The 21581-nt window shown below is 38.4% G+C and overlaps 1 protein-coding gene across 1 annotated transcript; it reads left to right on the top strand.

Moving 5' to 3' along the window:
- Window positions 1-4189: 4189 nt before the first annotated feature.
- LOC140693892 (uncharacterized) lies at window positions 4190-21581 on the top strand. Its single transcript, XM_072957458.1, is given in 6 exon segments — window positions 4190-5316; window positions 7898-7986; window positions 9909-9974; window positions 11409-11535; window positions 12631-12726; window positions 19150-21581. Coding segments are annotated over 3 exon segments (2391 nt in total). The 5' UTR covers window positions 4190-5316; window positions 7898-7986; window positions 9909-9974; window positions 11409-11465; the 3' UTR covers window positions 21375-21581.

Raw genomic sequence — 21581 nt, 5'->3', positions numbered from 1 at the left:
GACCGTCTTTTTCATCGTCATTGATTCCTATAACCCCCTCTGCAGGCCTGAGTTCTATTACTGGGGAGAAGTAGAGGAATAGACTGTGAAGAAGTGGTGGTAGTAGACGTCAAGCTCAAGTATAAACCCAGCAGTGATGGAAAGCAAAGAAAACAGTAGGAAATGGAATGGAAAGGACTGGAAAGAGGTTTTGGAAATAATTCTTTTAAAAAAAAAACCACGTTGAAGGGGGCCCAGCTCTGAAGTCAGGGTAGGAGACTGGTCTACCTGGGAACAAAGTAAAGGCAGAGGAGCTGACCCTTTCACCTCCTTGAGAGGGAACTGATGAGCAGGGCCCTTGGCCCCAGACCAGGCCTGTGCCACTGCCTGTCTCTGTAAATAATGTTTACATTATTACATCATCATTCACACATTGTGTTTGGCTGTTTTTGTGCTACAGCAGCAGAGGTTGTACGTCCCCAAGAGCCTAAAACACTGGCTATTTCTCAATATGCCACATGCTCGAGTGAGAAGAAATTCATCATCCAAGGGCCAACATTTGACTTATGCAGTAAGATCAATGGGTTTGAGTTCCACCACCTCCACTTGGCAATTATGTGCTTACTCTTTCTCTGCCTCAGTTTCCTTATCTGTAAAATGGGAATAGATCATTCCTCTCACAGGGTTGTAGAGGATTAAATCATGTGATGAAGAACCTGGCAAACTGAATTATGTTGAGAATCTCTCTCTCTCTCTCTCTCTCTCTCTCTCTATTTCTGTCTCTCTCTCTCTCTCATTGGTTTCCAGGTGCCCCCATGTGTACTAAAATCCACAGATACTCAAGTCCCTTATATAAAGTGCTGTAGTACACTTGGCCATCTGTATCTGAAGCTTTTGCATCCGCAGATTCAACCAACTATGGACATCCACAATTAGTTGCATCTACGGATACAAAACCATTGAATACAGAGGGCTGACTATTGAAAAAAAAATCCACATATAAGTGGACCTGCACAGTAGACACCCATGTTGTTCAAGGGTCAACTGTTACATATTTTAATGAAGTGATGTCTTAGTCTGTTTGAGCCGCTATAACAAAATATCATTGACTAAATGGCTTATTTGTAAACAGCCATCTCCCAGTTCTGGAGACTGGGAAGTCCAAGATCAAGGTGCTGGCAGATTCAGTGTGGTGAGAGCTTTTGTAAATAAGTTCACTTGTATCATTTTTTTAGATTCTGCATATAAGTGATATCATATATTTGTCTTTGACTGACTTCACTTATTATGTTAATTTCTAGGTCCATCCATGTTGCTGCAAATGGCAGTATTTCATTCTTTTTTAAGGCTGAGTAATAGTCCCTTGTATACAGGTACCACATCTTCTTTATCCAATCATCTGTTGATGGACATTTAGGTTGCTTGTCTATCTTGCGTTGGCAGCTCTTGACTTCAGTTATTCTGCAGGCTGCTGATTCCAGAGAAGAGAGGGTTTTGTGTCCTTGGTGCCATTAAAGGCACAGGTGGCTTTGGAGTGACTGGTGTGGATTACACATCTATCCTTGCACATGTTGCCGCGGCCAAGGGAACTGGGTGCTCTGACATGGAGCGAGGCAGAGGAGTAGTTTTAGCCTTATCCAAACCGTGTAGAATGGGTCTCCTACAAGGATTCTGTTACCAGAAATAGGAAGAAAGTAACATCTCAGGATCTGTGTCCACCAGCCAAGGGTCAGAGACTTGCCTGCTGACAGAGTACAGAGTGAGGGCATCCTGCCTTCTGCAAACCCAGAAGGCAGTAGAGTGAGAAAACCAGCAGGTTTAACGTGACTAGCAAATTGACCAACAAGATGGAAGATACCGTTCTGGGCGTTGTGCACAGAACTGGGGCAGCACAAGGAGGAATATTTGACTGAACAGCCAAGGAAGGAAGTCCTACTGCAGAAGCACAGGATGAGGGCAGGGTTGGTTTTTCATTCTAGGATCTAAAGGGAACGCTGGCAAAGGAATGGCCATTGCTGACAAAGACAGTGGGTCCCAAATGGAGTCACTTGTGCAAAGCCCACCTCAAACCTTCATGCCTAACCTAACTGCAGTTTCAGTCTACCCCAGGAGTGTGGTCTTAACCTGTCAGTTTGGAAATTTTCTGGTCAGCACCAGTGAGGTCACCTGCCACACAGGCCCCTTCCACCTGACTAAGGAAGATGATGTCATCCGCCCTTTCCTTACCCCCTCCTCCTTCTGCCTATAAAACCATCCATTTGTCCAGCTCCTCAGGGAACTCTCTGCTGCACAGGATGCTGCCTGATTCGTGAATCATTTAATAAAGCCAATTAGATCTTCGTATGTATTCAGTTGAATTTTTTAAACACCTTCATGTACCAACACAGCCCCTGGAATGGGCGCTGTGTCTAAGTTACTGGAGACTCCTGTCCCCTGAGAACCCCTGCCTGCCTGTGCTTCTCAGTCACCTGCCCATACTTCCACACTTTCATAGTCGCTCTTAACCTGCAGCTTTTACTTCCATAGACTCTTTGTCTGTTCCGTCCACTGTCACCAGGCCTAGGGGTATCCAACCCAAGAGAGGTCCTGGAGCTGATAAAACCAGTCAATTCCTCAAAAGTAAAGCAAAGCTGGGCACTTTGAGGTGGTTTGCTTTTGTGGAAACATAGAACTAGCCACTGTGGGGAGCAAGGCTGATATGAGAAGGTCAGGTTTCTCTGGGGAGAGTTAGCAGGCGGGGGAGAAGTCCCATTTGCCTGAATTTTCATTTGCTCTCAGTGGTTCCTTAAGTATTCAGGTATTAGTACTTTTCTTAATTTGTTCAATTGTTTATGATAAAGATATTAACCATATAACATTTAATACAAATATTTTTCATAGGCTGGTGTTTGGCTTTTTATTGTCAGTAAGTTTTTTTCCCCTCTTATATCTCTATTAGCCTTTTTTTGTTTTTGTTTTGTGTTAGCCTTTCTATATGGGAACATAGTATGTCTTTGCATTTGTTCATTTCTTGTATCTTTCAGTAACTTTCCATATGCTAGATACACACAATTTTCAGTATTATTGCATCTGTGCAGTATTTTCCTGAGTGCCCCTAGTTTCATAGCTATGTGAGTAGTTAGGTTATGGATGTGTCACAATTGCATATAAACTTATAGCACATCCAGTACTCCTTGGGGACTTTTTATTGTCTTCTACTTTGTCATAACAACTCAGTCCCATACAAACTAGTTGGTTGATTTTTTTCCCCTGCATTCTGTGATAATGTTGTCATTGTTATAGTAATGATAGTTGTGTAAGTGTCATGGGTAAGCAAGAGGAACCTAAAGCACAACTCAAAATGGGACTGAGATCTGGACTAGAGACAAAAGGCAAATGTTTTATGTAAGTGGGAAATTGGCATCTCCATATGCTCCAGTTTTTAAATAGTTTTAATGGAAAGTATTTGTACAGAAAAGTACACAAGATGTGCTGAATTTAAAAAATGATTTGAAAACAGACACTCATGAAAAGTTCACCTAGCACATGAAGTAAGAATGTTACCAAAACTCTATCAGACATATTTGTGTCCTACTTTGATCATAACCTGTTCTGTACTCTTCTAGGTGGCACTACGTCTGTGTCTGGGGAGAAGGGCTCCTGTCTGAGCCCTGAGCCTTGCAAGGGCTCCCCTCGGGCCCTCCTCCAGCTGTAGCATCTCCCTGGGCTGAGACGTCTGTGGTCTGGAGCTACTTCTTCCTCTTTCTACATAATGCTCTGGTACCCAGCACCTCAGGACCTTCTCCACAGGAGGGAGACTTGCCTTCAGCTTACACACCTGTAAGCCTGAGGCACTGAAAAGGGGCAGTTTTTCATGGGGCATCTGGACTCAGTTTGGAAATGCAGGGCTTTTGAAGTATGAGCCACTGTTAGGGTAACATAACTGAGTGGGCTGTGGTGTGGTCTCCCTACACCACCAGGTTTTGGCACAAAACTCTGAGGAGGTACAAAAATACATGCCTAGAAAGCAGGAAAACGTACTGTATTTTATTAAACAGCTTGTTACCTTGATTTTTTTCAATTCACGTTTTCTTTATTTCATCCATATAACACACTGATTTTCGAACTTGAAAAATTAGATAAAAGAGCATATCAAATGGCAAGTCTGTGAAACATAAGCCCTGTCAAAACAACGACTAGTTTATTTCAATGTGGGACTTTTGAAGTTTTGTACAGATTAGGCAGTATATCTATGCAGCAACATAGAAATTGAACAATTAGCTCAATCAGAGTACCTACTATAGAAACCGTAACAGGCCAAAATATTAAATGACACTCTTGTCAAAGAATGTTCTTATAATGTTTTCTTTTTGGCAAATGAGTTTGTTTCAATAAAGAGCAGAAATGAAACCTAGACAAAAGTATTCATAACTCTGCACAATAAACCAAACATTGTTATTTTGATCATTCCCTAGGGGAAAACGATGTCCTTTCCAGAAATCTCTCAGGCATGCTAAACTTCCAAGATTAGGATATTTGAGATAGTAAGTAGCAGCTAAAGGTGGAAATTCTAACAATGGCATTTCAAAATACATGAGACAGTGCTTTATGCAATAATAAAAAGCACTCTTTCCTTCAAAAGGAGACGGCATCTAAACGTTTTTTAAATTATAGATTTAATAATGTTAAGGTGGATAAATACTTGCCAAGATTCTCAAGTGCGAGAGTCTTCCTCACACAGGTGCGCTTTTCCACTTCAGGCTGGGCAATCTTTTTAATTTAGTACTGGCTCCCTAACGCAGTAAACCCTCTTCCCAGAATGACTTCCTCCAAAGCACACGGAAATAAACACTGTCCATGGACCGAAAGCAGACCAGCTGGCAGCAGGCACCACAGCTGCATAAGGAACTCTACTTTTCACGGTATTTTCGCGGAAAGGGAACTTGGCGGCGGCAGCGGGGACACGCACCCACCGACGCCCCCGCGTCTGGGGTCCCAAGTTGCCAGAGGCTCCCTTTCTGTTCTCGCAGTGGCTTTATTTCTTTAATCACACGGAAGTGTCCCGAGGCAAGGGCTGTGTCATTCGTTCTTCCTTGTGTCTCTAGTGCCTGAGCCTGACGCCCAGCCCCGGCCTCTCGATCTGACGGAATTTTAGGTCCGGGGACGACCTGCCAACTCCGCCCCCAGCGCCGACGAAGGGGCGGGGAGAGCGCAGGGCCCGCGCGGAGGATTCTGGGCGCCGTAGTTCCCCGCGGCTGCGCAGGCGCACTGCGCGTGTGCGGCCGCCCGCCGCCGACGCCATTGCTGGAAGCGTTCCCGCCCTGCTCTGGGAGCGCCCGGTCCCCAGTCGGCCGCCAGGTACTCGTCGCCCCGGGCACCCGGCCCGGTTCCCGCCGCCCCTCCCCCGGCGCTGGGCTCCCGCGGCGTCTGGGGCGGGGCCGCTCTCGGCTGTGCTCCTGGCCCCGAGCTGACCGGCCCACCTCACAGGCGACCGGGCCCGGCCTCCCTCAGGAGGAGGCGGCGGCCTGGAGGCGCTGGGTCGCGACGCGGGACTGGGGCGGGGCGGGAGCGCGGCTGGACCTTCCCGCCTTCCCGGAGCCGCGCCTCGGTGGAGGGAGGAGGGGGACCCCGAGGGTCCAGAGAAGGGCAGTCCGGGAAACGGGGCGGCTGGGGGAGGGAGATCCTCGGTCCTGGGCTTTAAGTAGCGGGTCCCTGACAGGTGCCTGTTCTGCCTTTGGGTGACCGAGGCATTTTTTCCTGACTGGCTCAATTGTCAGATACGCAATACACTGTTGCTACTATAGTCACGAAGCTGTATCACATCCCCACGACTTACTTATGACTGGAGGTCTGTACCTTTTGACCACCTTCACCCATTTCAGCACCGCCCCCCAACCATCAGTCTGTTCTGTGTCTCTGAGTCTGGGGTGTTTGTTTTTAGATTACGCATATAAATGAGATCATAGGTTTTTGTCTTTCTCTGACTTTCATAAGGCCCTCAAGGTCCATCCATGTCACAAATGGCGGGATTTCCTCCTTTTTTGTGGCTAATATTACACTGTAGGCGTATACCACATTTTGTTTATGCATTCATGCATTCATGCATCCGTGGACACAGAAGTTGTTTCCATGTCTTGGCTGCTGTAAATAATGCTGCAGTGAACGTGGGGGTGCAGTTGTCTTTTCAAGTTAGTGTTTCCTTTTCCTTCAGATAAATAGCCAGAAGTGGAATAGCAGAATCATATGACAGTTGTATTTTTAATTTTTTGAGGAGCTCCATACTGTTTTCCGTAGTGGCTGCAGCAGTTTACATTTCCACCAGTGGTGCAAAAATGTTCCCTTGTCTCCACATTTTTGCCAACAGTTGTTATTTCTTGTCTTTTTGATAATAGTCGTTCTTACAAGTGTGAGTTGAGATCTCAATGTGGTTCTGATTTGCATTTTTTGGTGATAGTGTTGTTGAGCACCTGTTCGTGTAGCTGTTGGCCAGCTGTATGTTTTCCTTGGAAAAATGTCTGTTCATCTCTGCCCATGTTTTACATCGGGTTTTTTTGTTTGTTTTTTGCTGTTGAGATGTGTGTGAGTTCTTTATATATTTTGGCTATTAACCCCTTATCAGGTATGTAATTTGCAAATATTTTCTCCCATTCCATAGGTTGCCTTTTCTTTGTTGACTTTGCTGTGCAGAAACATTTAAGTTTGATGTAGTCCCACTTGTTTGGGCTTTTGTTGTCTTTACTTTTGATGTCCAAGAAGTCATCATCAAGACCAATGTCTATTTTTTCTTCTAGGAGTCTTATGGTTTCAGGTCTTACATTCAAATCTTTTAATCAGTTTTGAGTTAATTTTTGTATATGATGTAGGTTACTGGTTCAGTTTCATTTTTTGCAGGTGGCTGTCCAGTTTTCCCAACACTATGTTTTTAATAGATTGGGTTTTTTCTCTGTTGTATATTCTTGGCTCCTTTGCTATAAATTACTTGCCTATATATGTGTGGGTTTATTTCTGTACTCTAGTGCATTGATCTGTATCTTCTTTTCCCAATACCATACTGTTTTGATTACTATAGCTTTGAAATATAGCTTGAAATCAGGGAGCATGATGCCTCCAGCCTTGTTCTTCTTTCCCAAGATTGCATTGACAATTTGGGATTTTTTTTGGTGGTTCTATACAAATTTTAGGATTATTTGTTCTACTTCTGTGAAAAATGCCTTAGGGATTTTGATGGATATTGCATTGAATCTGTAGATCGCTTTGGGTCATATGGACATTTTAACAACATTAATTCTTCCAATCTGTGAGCACAGAAAATCTTTCCATTTGCTCAAAGTTTTCAATGTATAGGTCTATCATTTCCTTGGTTAAATTTATTCCTAGGTATTTAATCCTTTTTTTTAAACAGTTGTAAATGAGATTGATTTCTTAATTTCTCTTTGTGATAGTTCATTATTAGTGTATAGAAACACATAGACTTTTGTATATTGATTTTATATCCTGCAACTTTACTGAATTTGTTTACTAATTCTTACAGTTTTTGGAAGGGTCTTTTAGGGGCTTCTATATATAAAATTATATCATCTGCAGTGACAGTTTTACTTCTTTCTTTCTGATATGGATGCCTTCTGTATCTTTTTCTTGCCTAATTGCTCTGTCTAGAACTTCCAGTACTGTGCAGGCTTGTCATATGTGGCCTTTATTATCTTGAGGTATATTTTCTCCATACCTACTTTGTTGAGAGTTTTTATCATAAATGGGTGTTGAATTTTATCAGATGCTTTTTTTCTGCCTCTATTTAGAGGATCATATAATTCTTATCCTTCAGTTTGTTAATGTGGTGTGTCACATTTATTGATTTGCAGATGTTGAACCAGCCTTGCAAACTTTGAGTCTGAGATTTTCAAGGCAGGATTGGTTTTCATGGCTTATTTCTCTTTCTTAGATATGTCTTTGCAGGACTCCACTCTTTCCAGAGAGGGGAGCCCCAAGGAAGAGATTATGGCTGCTGTGGTTTTTTCAGTTGGACCTCTGGTAAGTTAGGGTTTCCTCTGGGTCTGACCTATTGTCCTGATTTGAGAGCATGTCTACTTTTCCTTAAGTCATGTGACTTCTCTACCTCACCCACATCCCTTTGGGTAACTGAATCAAATTGTTTGATTCATGAAAGTTGAGTTCATCATAGTAAAGCTTGTAATCTATAGGAAGATCCACTATGCATATTGAACTAAATACCAAGATGCATGACCTTGCAAAAAATATCTAGGCTATCTTTAGATATGATAGGCAGTCTGGGAAATTTACTTATGATGTTAAATTTTTATTGTTCCTAGGAAATTTCAGTTAGATATGGGGTAGTAGAATGCAGTATTTTCCAATTGGAAAATTTTTTTAGGAAATTGAAAAAAAATACATGTACACACACACACCCACTTAATTCATAGGGACCATTCCCCTTGTGCCCACTCTTAGTGTTCTCCTCTTTTCTACCCATTAAGAAGTGATCAAGCTTAATAGATGACATGGAGAGAAAGAAGATGTTTAAGACACAGTGCTTGGCTGTAGGGAGCTTACAGTCTCATTGAGGTAAGGCATACGAAAGAAATAGTTACATAATTTATTTAGGTGAATGATAGTTGCTGAGCAGTATGATAAAGTTGATGAGTGCTATGTAAGGAAAGAAATGGGTTATTAGCATGGGCTACACTGGTCATGGAAAGCTCGTGAGGATGGTTAGATTTAAGCTGGTACCTGATTACCAGTGGGATTTAAATTGTCCTAAATTATTTGTGAGGATACTTCAGGTGAGAAGGCAAGGCTCTGAGGCAGAGAACAGTGAGTGAGTTAGTGATTCAAGATCGAAATTTGTGAATGGTAGGACTGGTTGTTGGAGATTTAAGCTGAATCTTTTAATGTTTCCCTGAAAATATTTAAGTGTGTGTATGTAAGTGTGTGTGATTGGGTGTGTTTGAGGTGGGTATTAATGTGATTAAAGCTGTGTTTTAGCAGTGACTTTTTGAAATAGGAGATGCAGAAGAAAGGTGTACCAACATAGAATTTGTTATGGTAATGACCCATAATAACCTACAGTAGTGATCCTTTAGTCTTTGTAGCAAGAATGCATAACAGGTGTATGGTCCTTAAGACACACCCTTGAAAAGATCTAAGTATTTGTGTAATACAGGCCCTGATCAAACCCATCTCTAATTATCAGAGTTTGAGATTCACATCATCTTAAATTTTCTGGAAGCTGAATATATGTATTATTTAAGATAAGAACTTGAGAGGGGAGAACTAAGATGACATATTTCTCAGTGAAATTTAAGTAAATAGTTCTATTACCCATAACTTTTTAAAATGGCACAAAACCTAAAATCAATAAGTACTACTGAAAGGTATACTAAAATTTCCCTTCATTTATAAAATCAAGCCCTTGTAGGCATATAGTGTCTAAAGTTTTGAAGAAAACAATATTGTGAGAGGTCCCTGGCATATTTCTTGAATGAACATTAAAACATGCTTCCACCCCTAGACACTGTAATGATTTTCCAACTATAGAAACAGATAGTTTTAGTAGGTTTTGAATATTATTCTTGAGCAAGATAGGTAATTTCCAAGAAACAGATTTCATCCTCTTATGAAAAAGGAGAATTATGTAGCATCTGAGACCCCTTATTGTAAGTTTAGTTTTATTTTGGTAGGTTCTTTGTTAAAAGTCTCCTTTAGAAATTATGGAGTTGTATCTCAGCCTTGTGTATGTTTGTTATTGTCTCAAACAAGGTGAAAGAAGATTATGATTGGATGTTGCTATGGGACCTTAATTTCATCCCTAAATAAAACAGTGAAAGAGGTTATCTCATATACCACGTCCACAGTGGGCTGATGGTGCTTGTTGAGGCTCCGCTGTAGGTAGCAGGCAACCTGTTACTGAGTGATTTTGTCCTGTATCCCCTCAGAGTCCTGAAGTTTCCCAGCCAGATTAAGATCTTCACCTTCAGACAGAAGAACCAGAACTGGTAAAGGTAATCCTTAGCCTTGTGTCTAAGGGGAGTAAAGAGAAAGCACCTCTTTTACTGCTCCTAATTCTTAATGTTAATTGAATTTCACACAGTATAGATTTTACTGATTTCATCCCTGTGGAGTTTTTTTTAAGATGCTATTCCTTCCCCTGTATTCCCTTTATATTGTTAGTTAAATCTAGAGGCTTGATCAGATTCAGATTTTGATTTTTTTTAATGTTTTTGCCATTGGTATTTCATATTTCTGGTATCTTCCACCAGAAGCTACATAAAGCCTAGTTAAGGCCTTTTTGGTGTGTCAGCACCCACTGACAATCCTTTAATTCATTAGAGGTTGTAAATGGCAATGTTCTAATTCTTTCGTTCCTTCTTCGTGTATTAGCTGGAGTACTTCCATGAAGAGAAACCTCCCCTCGTCAACTTCCTGAGTACATTTTATTACTGAACAAGCTATATATATATATTGCATAGGAAAAGAAGGGCAAAGGGTTGATTCTTTCTCTTTACTTACCAGTTTCCAGGCATCCTCCAAAGATGATCAATGAGTATCCTTAAGGTTTTATAATGAAATCATAACTTTAAATGTACTAGATATTTTTGAAATTCATTACGATTATTATTCTTATTGGTGTTTAAATTTTCCCATCAATGGCCAATGGAAGCCTCTTCAAGTTGTCTCCCGTGTCTTAGGTGTGATTCTAGTAATCTTTGACAGTTTCCTTGCCTTTTAGTATAACAGAAATTTCCTGGCCCTGGTTTCTTGTAGTGTAAAGTAATATGTAGGGGCCGCAGTCCAGACAGTATAATGCTGCCTTTTTGGTTATTGTTTCTGGGCCTCATCAGTAGATGAAGCTTGGTGTATGTGGGGTGTTTTCCTTAAAAATAAAATACTTCATAAGTTTATACCGATACTTCCAATTCAGTTTTGGATCTATGGAGTTTGTGCATAGTCTCATTGATAATACATTTATATTTTCTTTCTTCCATGTCAGATTTACTGGCTCTCAGTGATGTCAGGATACTAATTTGCTTTGTCCAACACTACACACACCATAGTTATAAAATAGCATTTCCATCACTGCCACCAACAATATGATCATTTACTGAAAATATGTTATTTTTATTTTTTGCAGTTCTTTTTCCCCTCACAATATATCTCATAAGGGATATACAGAAAAATTTCTGTGTTTTAAATACACTCAAAATAGTTCCTCTGTCTACAATCTGCATGATAGACTATGTCTTTTATTAAGTTATATCTTATAGAATAGGACTGAAAAAGAGCTGATATTATAGGTAAGGCAGGATTTTGAGGGAGAAGAGATGATTTGGGTGGAAACTGCTAGTTTTCTAATTTTCTTCCCCAGTTTTGTATGTGTTACTCTGCCTATCACATCTAATTGTACACTCCCTGGGTGATCTCTGTATTTGTTTTAGGAATTAGTGACATTTAAAGATGTGGCTATAGACTTCACATTGGAAGAGTGGCGGTTGATGGATCCAACACAGAGGAACTTGCACAGGGATGTGATGCTAGAGAATTATAGGAATCTTGTTTCCTTGGGTAAGGATAACGTCTGTGTTTATGTGTCTGCCCATTGGACCAGGTGTACTGAAAATATAGACCCTTTAAAGTACTTAACTGAATTTAGGGTGAGAATCTAGGCATTAAAATTTCATAATTTTAGGGGCATATTGTTGGCAGTCATGCTATTCCTTGCTCTTAACGAAATAGTCCACCCATTATAGAGTAAGAAATACATATTTCATTGGAATCTTGGAGATTGTTGGCAGTCCGTGAGATTTAAGACTGAAGTTTTTTCAGTCACTTCTATAAATGAGAATTATCACTGCCTCTAGAAAGAAAGGAACAGGAGGGGCTTTGGGACGGCAGAGTAGAAGGACACGGAGCTCAGCCTCTCCCATGAGTACATCAAATCATACCCACATGCGGAGCAATTCTCACAGAATACCTACCGAACTTTGGCAGAAGATCTTGTACAATTGAAACTACAAGGAAAATTTTTATGAAACCATGTAAAAACAAGGCCATACTGTATAGCACAGGAAACTATATTCAATAACTTATAATAGCCTATCATGAAAAAGAATATGAAGAGGAATATATATGTATAATTAAATCACTATGCTGTACACCAGAAATTAACCCGGTATTATAAACTGACTATACGTCAATAAAAAAATTTTAAAAAGAAAGGAACAAATGTTTATTTTCTTTCTAAACTGAGATTATTCCCATGATCTGTTACCCAGCAAGCGTCGGATCATAGTGTTGAGCTTCCTTGAGCTACCTTTGTGTAAGGTATATACTGTAACGCTGCTGTATGATGGAATGTTCTGGTGTGGGAATGTTCTGTGTCTGTGTGTCCAGTATGGCAGCCACCACATTTTGGCTGTTGAGAACTTGAAATCTGACTAATCCAACTGAAAAACTGAATTTTAAATTGTATATAATTTTAGCTAATCTAAATTTAAAGTTAAATGGCCACATGTAGCTGTTGGCAGCTGTATTGGACAGTGTACTTCTAGAACTTCTTACAGGGGCACCTCTGCACAGAAGAGCCAGAGCTGAGACTGAATCTGACACTAGCTCTTGCTGATAGGCACAGTCAAATCCTATTCCTTTTTCTCTGAACAGGGCTTGCAGTTTCCAAACCAGACATGATATCTCATTTGGAAGATGGAAAAGGACCATGGGTGATAGTGAGAGAAATTTCAAGAACCCCCTACCCAGGTGAGTTAATAAGAATGAGAAGGATGGTATTTATTTGAAGCTAATAGGTCTTGGTTGGAGTAGAACATCTGAAATATTTTGGAGGGTGTCTTTGCTTAAAGCTATCTCAGAGGAGAAGATTCTCCCCCTCTCTTCCTCTCTCCCTGCCTCCCTGTTTCCCTCTCCTTTTCCCTCTCCCCCTCTCTGTCCTCTACTTTTAGTTCCCATCCCATCCTACTTTACTTTCTTGGGAACATGATTTTCATAATTGTTCCTTCATTCCTTCGTCATTCAAACATGTATAAAATACCCCTTTGAGTTGTATCCTCTCCAGTTAACTTCACGTTTTTCTCATTTGTTTAACCATTATCTGGTATCTCTCCCTTCATCAATTCTCCTGAAAGTGCATTCTGAAGGATCACCACTGATTTCTTCTAAGCTAAACCTTTTGACTGATTGTTTAGCTTTCTTCACCTGCAACTTCAGGGGACTCTCCTCCTCTCCCCTAGAGTTTTAACTACCTGAGAACACAAACAGTATATCTCTTGACAATAAAAACACAGTATTTATGTATTTAATCGATATTTATTAATATTAAATAATCAATATTTAATATTTATCTGTATACTGTGAACTGGGTTAGGTACTATGTCTACAGTAGTGAGTAAGGTGGACCAGGTTCCTGCCCTCATGAAGATTAAGAATAGGTAATTAACAAGTAAATAAACAAAAACAAGCTAAGTAATGGTTGTAATAACTTAGCTATGAGGATATGAAAGAGGAACTGGGTTGGGGATGAGGATGTCTCCTTCAGATAGTGTGGTCGGGGAAGGCTTCTGAGGAGGTGACATTTAAGGTGAAGCTTGAAGGATCAGAAGAAGCCAGCCAAGGGAAGAGGAGAAGAGGAGCATGCCAACAGAAAGGAATGCAGTATGTTCTAGAAATCAAAGGAGGCTGCATGACTGAAGTACAGGGAGAGGGAGACTCGTATAAAATCAGAAAGAGTCAGGCAGGAGACTGTCTCCTGTTCAGGGCTCCATAGACCAAAGTAAGGAGTGTGGATTTTAAACAAAGTGAGTGCAAAGGCACTGAAAGGTTTTAGTCAAGGATTTTTAGGATATAACCCTGTGTATGAAAATTGAACTTAACGGCATAAAGCAGATAATCAGTGAAGAAGTTGTTAAAATATTCTAGACAAAAGAGGGTAATAACTTCGATTAGGGTGTTGGTGGAAATGGAAAGGAATGAATGGATTCTAGAATATTTGCATATTCATACTATTATGTTGCCATCCATGAGTTGCATATGTGTTACATATATTCTTTCTATATCTCAAATGTTACAGTTTTTTAGAGAGTGAATGAAAAGTAGACATTGGAGATAGTTGAGATGACTCTTTAGAGAAAGCCCCCACTCCATATGCAGAGGGAAAGAGAAATGGGGAAGTGGCTGGATGAAAGAAAGGAATAAAAAAAAAACTTATTTTTGAGATGGGAGCTTTTCTGGCATGCTTTAATGCTAAGAAGAATGATGCCCCACTGAAGAGGGAGAAATTGATCTTGCAAGACAAAGAACTAAAGACTGAAGAACTGAAGTGTCTGAGAAGGTTAAAAGGGATAAAATCTAGAATGGAAAAGGAGGATTTACCCTGGATAGGCAGGGGGGCCACCTCCTCTGCTGTAACACTAGGCAAGATGGAGAAAATGGGAGCAGATATGGTCAACTGGTGATGGGAAGTTCAAGGCATTCTTTCACAATGATGTGTATATTCTCAGTAAAATATGAAGCAAGGCCATCAACTTACAGTGAGGACAAGAACGAGTTGTGAGATGGAAAGTTACAAATTGTATGGACTTCACCAGGGAAGCCATGTTGACCTGAAACTTTTATTGAGGAAGGTGTTTAATTATGGCTCTATTCTTTTGTAGTTACAGGACTATCCGTATTTTCCACTTTTTGTTTCACTTGAGTAAGTTGTGTTTGTCTTGGAATTGATCCATCTAATAAACAATTTAAAATTGGGGGCGTGCTATCCTCTGTTTAGCTTTTAAATGCCTATGTGGATCTGAAGTGTTGTCTCCCTTTTCATTCCTGATATTAAATTTTTTGAGTCTTCTCTTTTATCTTAATCTATCTTGCTGGAGTTTGTCAATCTTATTTGGCTTTTAAAAAATAATTTTTAATCCTTTCTACTGTATGTTTGATTTCTGTTTCATTACCTTCTCTTATTTCATTATTTTTACTTTCCTAAGGTTTAATTTGCTGACTTTTCTAACTTGTTAAATAGTTGTATCATTAACTTTTAGCCATTTTTTCTAATGTGTTGAAGGCTATCGAGGCAATGTCATGTTTTTTTATGTAGCACCTTCATAATTATTGGGTTTAAAGTATTTGATCATTTCCATTGTGATGTGTTTGGCCCCCGGGTTATTTAGAGGTTTTTTTCCTTAATGTTGTACCATATGGGAATTTTCTGGTAGTCTTGTTGCTTTAAGTTCTACTGTGGTCAGAGAACATGTTCTATATAATTTAAGTCTTTGCAGGCTTCTTGGAATTTGCTTTGCCACCTGGCCAATTTTTGTAAACACTTTGTGTACACTTGGAAAAATGTGTAGTCTATAGGTTTTGATTGCTATTCTAGATATGTCAGCTCTTAATTATGTTCCTAAAATCTATCTACTTGCTGATTGTCAGCTTATTCTATCAGTTAGTAAGAAATATTTTTTGAAGTTCCCACTATGTCTGTAGATCTATCTGTGTCTTATTTTAGTTCCTTTAGTTTTTTATTTATGTGTTTTGAAGCTGTGTTTTTAGGTAAATACAAAGTTAGAATTGTTACATCTTTCTGGTAAATTGGACCTTTTATCATTATGAAGTATCTTTTTTATCTCTGTTTTTGCTTTAAAGTCTATTTTGCCTGATATTAATATTACTATAGCATCATTCTTTTGGTTATTAGTAATATCATACTTTTTTTTTCATCTGCTCACTGTCATCTTTCATATATCTTTGTATTTTGTTTCTCTTATGATTAGCATTTTGGTAGATTTTTGTTTTAACTAACCTGACAGTCTATATCTTCTGGAGTTTTTAGTCCATTTGTACATAATACAATTACATAATGTTTAAATCTACCCTCTGTGAAGGTATCTTGCCTGTTCTGTATTCTTTTTCTCCCCATTTATGCCCTCTGTTAAATTTATCATCTTTCATTTTTTTATTTCCCCCCTAATCACTTAGTAATTATAAATTTTAAAGTTATTTATTTAGTAGTTAACTTTGAGGTTAAAACATTCTTCCTTTATTTATTTATTTATTTTTTTGCAGGGGAGAGCAAAGGTAATTAGTTTTATTTAGTTAGTTAGTTAGTTTTTTGATGAAGGTACTGGGGATTGAACCCAGGACCTTATGCATGCTAAGCATGCGCTCTACCACTTGAGCTATACCCTCCCCCTTAAAGCGTTCATCCTTGATTCAACAGTGTAAGATAAATTTTCCCTCTTCCCAAATGATGCCAAGAACTTAGAACAGCTTATTCATTTTGACCTCAATTATATATTATTGGAGTTCTGTGTTTTATTTCTATATATGTGAAATTTCATAAGACATTATTATTAATGTTGTATGCAGTCTGGATTCATTTAGATAGTTTACCTTCTCTTTCTCTTCATTTTTCTTCATTTCTGAACTTCTTCCTGGGATTAATTTTCTTCTACATAAAGAATGCCCTTTAATATTTTTCTTTTATTCAGATATTCTGGTGTCATAGTCTCTCCATTTTTCTTTTTCCTAAAAATGTGTTTAACCTTCATTTTTGAAGAATATTTTGGTAAGTTTAGAATTCTAGAATTCTAGGTTGACAGATACTGTTTTTCAGCATTTGGAAGGTATCATTTCATTGCTTTCTGTTTTGCATAGAATCCGTTGAGAAGTCAACCATCTAATTCAGGAGTCAGCAACTTTTTCTGTAAAAGGCAAGAGAGTAGATATTTTAGGCTGAGAGTTGTAATGTTTCTGCTGCAACTGCTCCACTCTGCCAATATAGAACAAAAACACCCCTTTAACATGTTAACCAGAGTGTGGCTGTGTTCCACCAAAACTTCAATTTTGGACACTGCAACTTGAATTTCATATAATTTTAATGTGTCACAATGTATTTTCTTTTAATGGCTTTTCAGCCATTTAAAATGTAAAAACCATTCTTCTCTTGCTGGACATACAGAAGCATGTAGTGAGCCAGATTTGGCTGTAGTTTGCAACCTCTGATGTAATTCTCATTCTTTGAAGGAAATCTGTCATTTTTTTCCCTCTGGCTGCTTTTAAGATTTTACTTTTCAACAGTTTTACTACTGTGTACCTTAGTATAATTTCCTTTGTATTTCTCTTGCTTGGGATTCATTTGGCTTCTAAAATCTGTGGCTTAATATTTTTTATTTGTTTTGGAAAATTCTTGGGCATTATTTCTTTTAATTTGTTTTTGTTCCATTTTCCCTCACTTCTCTTTCCAGGCTGCTAGGACTCTTCTTACATCTGTGATAGACCTTTTCTCCCTATCCTGTATAGCTCTTATGTTTTTTAAAGCAATGTTTTCAAGTTTTTCATCATTCTCTGCTTCAGTGTGGATATTTTCTATTGACCTATTTTCCTTTTTGCAGACATACACTCATGTGCCATATCTGCTGTGCTTTTAGCCTGTCCTTAGAGTTTGTAATTTATTTCCCAGTTCTAGAATTACTATTTGATTCTTATTTTATACTTTGCAATTATTTGGTGAAATTGTTAATCTTGTCTTACTTTCTTGAATATACTAATTATGATTATTTTAAAGGTTTATGTCTGAAACCTCAATTATTTGGATCTCGTTTAGACCTGTTTCTGTTATCCATTTTTTCTCTTAATTTTTTTCCCATTTGACTTTTGTCTATAATTTTTCATTGCCAGACATTGCTATGAAAACCTATAACAATATTTTGAGGCTCTGGATTGTATTATCTTTTTCCACAGAGGATTAACTTTGGTGGGCTGTGCACACAGGGGCTTTAACAATCCTGTCACCTTCATTCAAATAGACATTTAAATGAGCTGGATTTTAGTCCTTGGATTCTAGAGTTGTCTTCTTTGGTGGCCCTGAATTCAGATCTTTGTCTAGCCCTATGAGTCCATTGAAAGTTTTACTTACCTTGAATTTCAAAGTCATAAAACCATTTTACTACCCACAGAAGATTTTGATTCAGTTTGTTTTTAAACATTTAGATATAATTACCTGGAAATAAATTAGAAATTTATAAGAAGTTTAAAAGTGTTTTTAAAAGTAAAATATTAATGGGGGGGTAGAGGGTGGGAAGGGATAGACTGGGATTTCAAAATTGTAGAATAGATAAACAAGATTACACTGTATAGCACAGGGAAATATACACAAAATGTTATGATAAATCACAGAGAAAAAAATGTGACAATGAGTGTGTATATGTCCATGAATGACTGAAAAATTGTGCTGAACACTGGAATTTGACACAACACTGTAAAATGATTATGAATCAATAAAAAATGTAAAAAAAATAAAAATAAAAAATAAAATAAGCCAGACACAAAAGGCCATATAGTGCCCATTAAGGTGAACAGTATCTAAGCGTTTATTGTACTACTTCTGTAAATTTTCCGTAGGTTTGAATTCTATCAATATCAAAATAAAATGTATTATTCATTAAAAACATAAAAAAAGTAAAATATTAAGTTGCATGTATAAATAAGTTGTAAGACCACCATCCCACAGTATAATTTTTAAGAAAATTTTCAAACTGTCAGAAATGTTCTTAAGATCCATTAAGGGGTTGCAAAACTACCCTTGATAATCATAATCACTATTTGTAATATTCACAAGTATGTTAATTCTGGCTAGCTTATTCAACCTATTTATTAAAAATCAAAGTGTCTTATTCTATAAATGTTCTATAAAAAAGTATATACAAAGACTTGAAAAAAACTACTCTGGCAGGGACATTTGAGAAAGCGCTCACAGAAAAGCTAGTGAACAAAGAATGAGAACAAATAGGAAGTATCGTTGGGGATGAATGTTTGGTTTGTGGAGTAAATGGGAAGCAAGGAAGTAATCGCAACTTATGAAGAATGCTCTCTAAAGAAGTTGACTCTAAAAGAATGAGAAAAGGGAGAAATATTTGAGAAAGGGGAAAAATATTTAGATGGTAGAAGAATTACCACGAATGAAATTTTTTAATAGGAAAAAAACTCCTTGAATTTACTACTCTGGTTCTTTACTCAACCAGACTTCCTTAACCCTGCCTCCTTCTTCCTAGAAAACAAAGCCAATTTGCAAGCAGTTAAAAACCTGTATTATCAACTCAGGCTTCCCTTTTGTTATCCTATTTAGTGAGGTCTCCTCAACTTAGGAAATAGAAGTCATTTGAATTTTTTTTTCCCTCCCAGAGTTGGAGACCAAACCTATAACCAAGAATGCTATTCCAACAGAGGATGTGTCCGAAGAACACTTACCACTGGAGACCATAGGAGAGAAACTGACAGAGAATGGTCTATGCGACACCAGAATTGGAGGATTATGGAAATGGAACGACAGGGTATTGAGATTGCAAAATAGTCAGGAGAGTCATTTGAGTCAAAGAATAATTACGCACAAGAAAATTCCCACTATTCAGAAAGGCTTTAGATTTGAATCTGTTCTCTTTCCAGAACCAGGAGGTGTCACAAAAGAACCCCACAGCAAATACCAAATAAGTGAGGAAAAATTTATGAGTAATTTAGATTTGATTACAGATACCCATTTGGGGGTGAAAATTTTCAAGGATACAGAAGGCAGCAAAGTTGTAAGCCCTGCTTCAGAACTCACTTTAGGGGAAAAGACCAGTAATAAAGCAAAACCCTACACGTGTAGTACATGTGAAAAGGCCTTCCGTTACAGGTCATTACTCATTCAACATCAGAGAACTCACACTAAAGAAAAACCTTATGAATGTAGTGAATGTGGGAAAATGTTCAGCCAGCCTTCATATCTTAGTCAACATAAAAAAATCCACACTGGAGAAAAACCCTATAAATGTAATGAATGTGGAAAGGCCTTCATTGCCTCTTCATCACTTATGGTACATCAGAGAATTCATACTAAGGAGAAACCTTATCAGTGCAATGTCTGTGGAAAATCTTTTAGCCAGTGTGCCCACCTTAATCAACACCAGAGAATTCAAACTGGAGAGAAGCCCTGTAAATGTAGCGAGTGTGGGAAAGCTTTTAGTGATAAATCAAAACTTGCATGACATCAGGAAACTCACAATGGAGAGAAACCCTACAAATGTAATGATTGTGGGAAAGCTTTTAGGAATAAGTCATATCTTAGTGTACATCAGAAGACCCATACTGAGGAGAAACCATATAAATGCAATGAGTGTGGGAAATCTTTCAAGAATACCACAATTTTTAATGTTCATCAGAGAATTCATACTGGAGAGAAACCCTTTAGATGTAATGAATGTGGAAAAGCCTATAGAAGTAATTCAAGCCTTATTGTACATATAAGAACTCATACTGGGGAAAAACCCTATGAATGTAATGAATGTGGGAAAGCTTTCAATCGTATAGCAAATTTCACAGAACATCAGAGGATTCACACAGGAGAAAAACCCTATAAATGTAATGAATGTGGGAAAGCATTCATTAATTATTCATGTCTTACTGTACACCACAGAATGCATACAGGAGAGAAACCATATGAATGTAACGAATGTGGAAAGGCCTTCATGCGTTCTTCATCTCTAATTATACATCAGCAAATTCATACTGAAGAGAAACCTTATCTCTGTAATGAATGTGGGGAATCTTTCAGAATAAAATCACACTTAACTGTACATCAGAGGATTCATACTGGGGAGAAACCATATAAGTGTACTGACTGTGAGAGGGCATTTACCAAAATGGTAAATCTCAAAGAGCATCAGAAAATTCATACTGGTGTGAAACCCTACAACTGCTATGATTGTGGAAAATCCTTCAGGACTAAGTCATACCTTATTGTACATCAGAGGACCCATACTGGAGAAAAACCATACAAATGTAATGAGTGTGAGAAAGCTTTCACTAACACATCACAGCTTACTGTCCACCAAAGAAGGCATACTGGAGAAAAACCCTATAAATGTAATGAATGTGGGAAGGTTTTCACAAGTAACTCAGGCTTTAATACTCATCAAAGGACATATACTGGGGAGAAACCATTTAAATGTAATGACTGTGGCAAAGCATTTAGCCAGATGGTACATGTCACAGAACATCAGAAAATCCATAGTGGAGAGAAACCCTATAAATGTGATGTCTGTGGAAAAGCCTTCAGGAGGGGTTCGTACCTTACAGTGCATTGGAGAACACATACTGGAGAAAAACCCTACACATGTAAGGAATGTGGAAAAGGTTGTATTACTCTATCACAGCTAACTCTGCATCAGAGGATTCATACTGGGGAGAGGCCCTATAGGTGTGAAGAATGTGGGAAAGCCTTTAGAACTAATTCAGACTTTACTGTACATCTGAGGATGCACACAGGAGAAAAACCTTATAAATGTAATGAATGTGCAAAAGCCTTTAGGGGTAGCTCAAGCCTTACTGTACATCAAAGAATACATCAGCGAGAAACTCAGTTAATATAGAGAATAATAAATTGTCATCCAGAGGTGGACTCCACAAGAATCTTAGAAACTGTTTTATGCATTTGGGGAAACATTCAGGAGCAATTTGCCAGGAAATAACACAGTAAAGAGATACAAGAATATGGAAAAGCAATTGGTCATTTTAAATTTTAGAAGTTATAAGAAAATTCTTAATAAAGAAAAGTAAAATACACGTGAAAGCCTTCA

This window comes from Vicugna pacos, unplaced genomic scaffold (assembly GCF_048564905.1).
Source record: "Vicugna pacos unplaced genomic scaffold, VicPac4 scaffold_20, whole genome shotgun sequence".
Taxonomy (NCBI): domain Eukaryota; kingdom Metazoa; phylum Chordata; class Mammalia; order Artiodactyla; family Camelidae; genus Vicugna; species Vicugna pacos.
The sequence above is the reverse complement of the archived record's forward strand: the minus strand, read 5'-3'. Positions and strand labels throughout refer to the sequence as shown.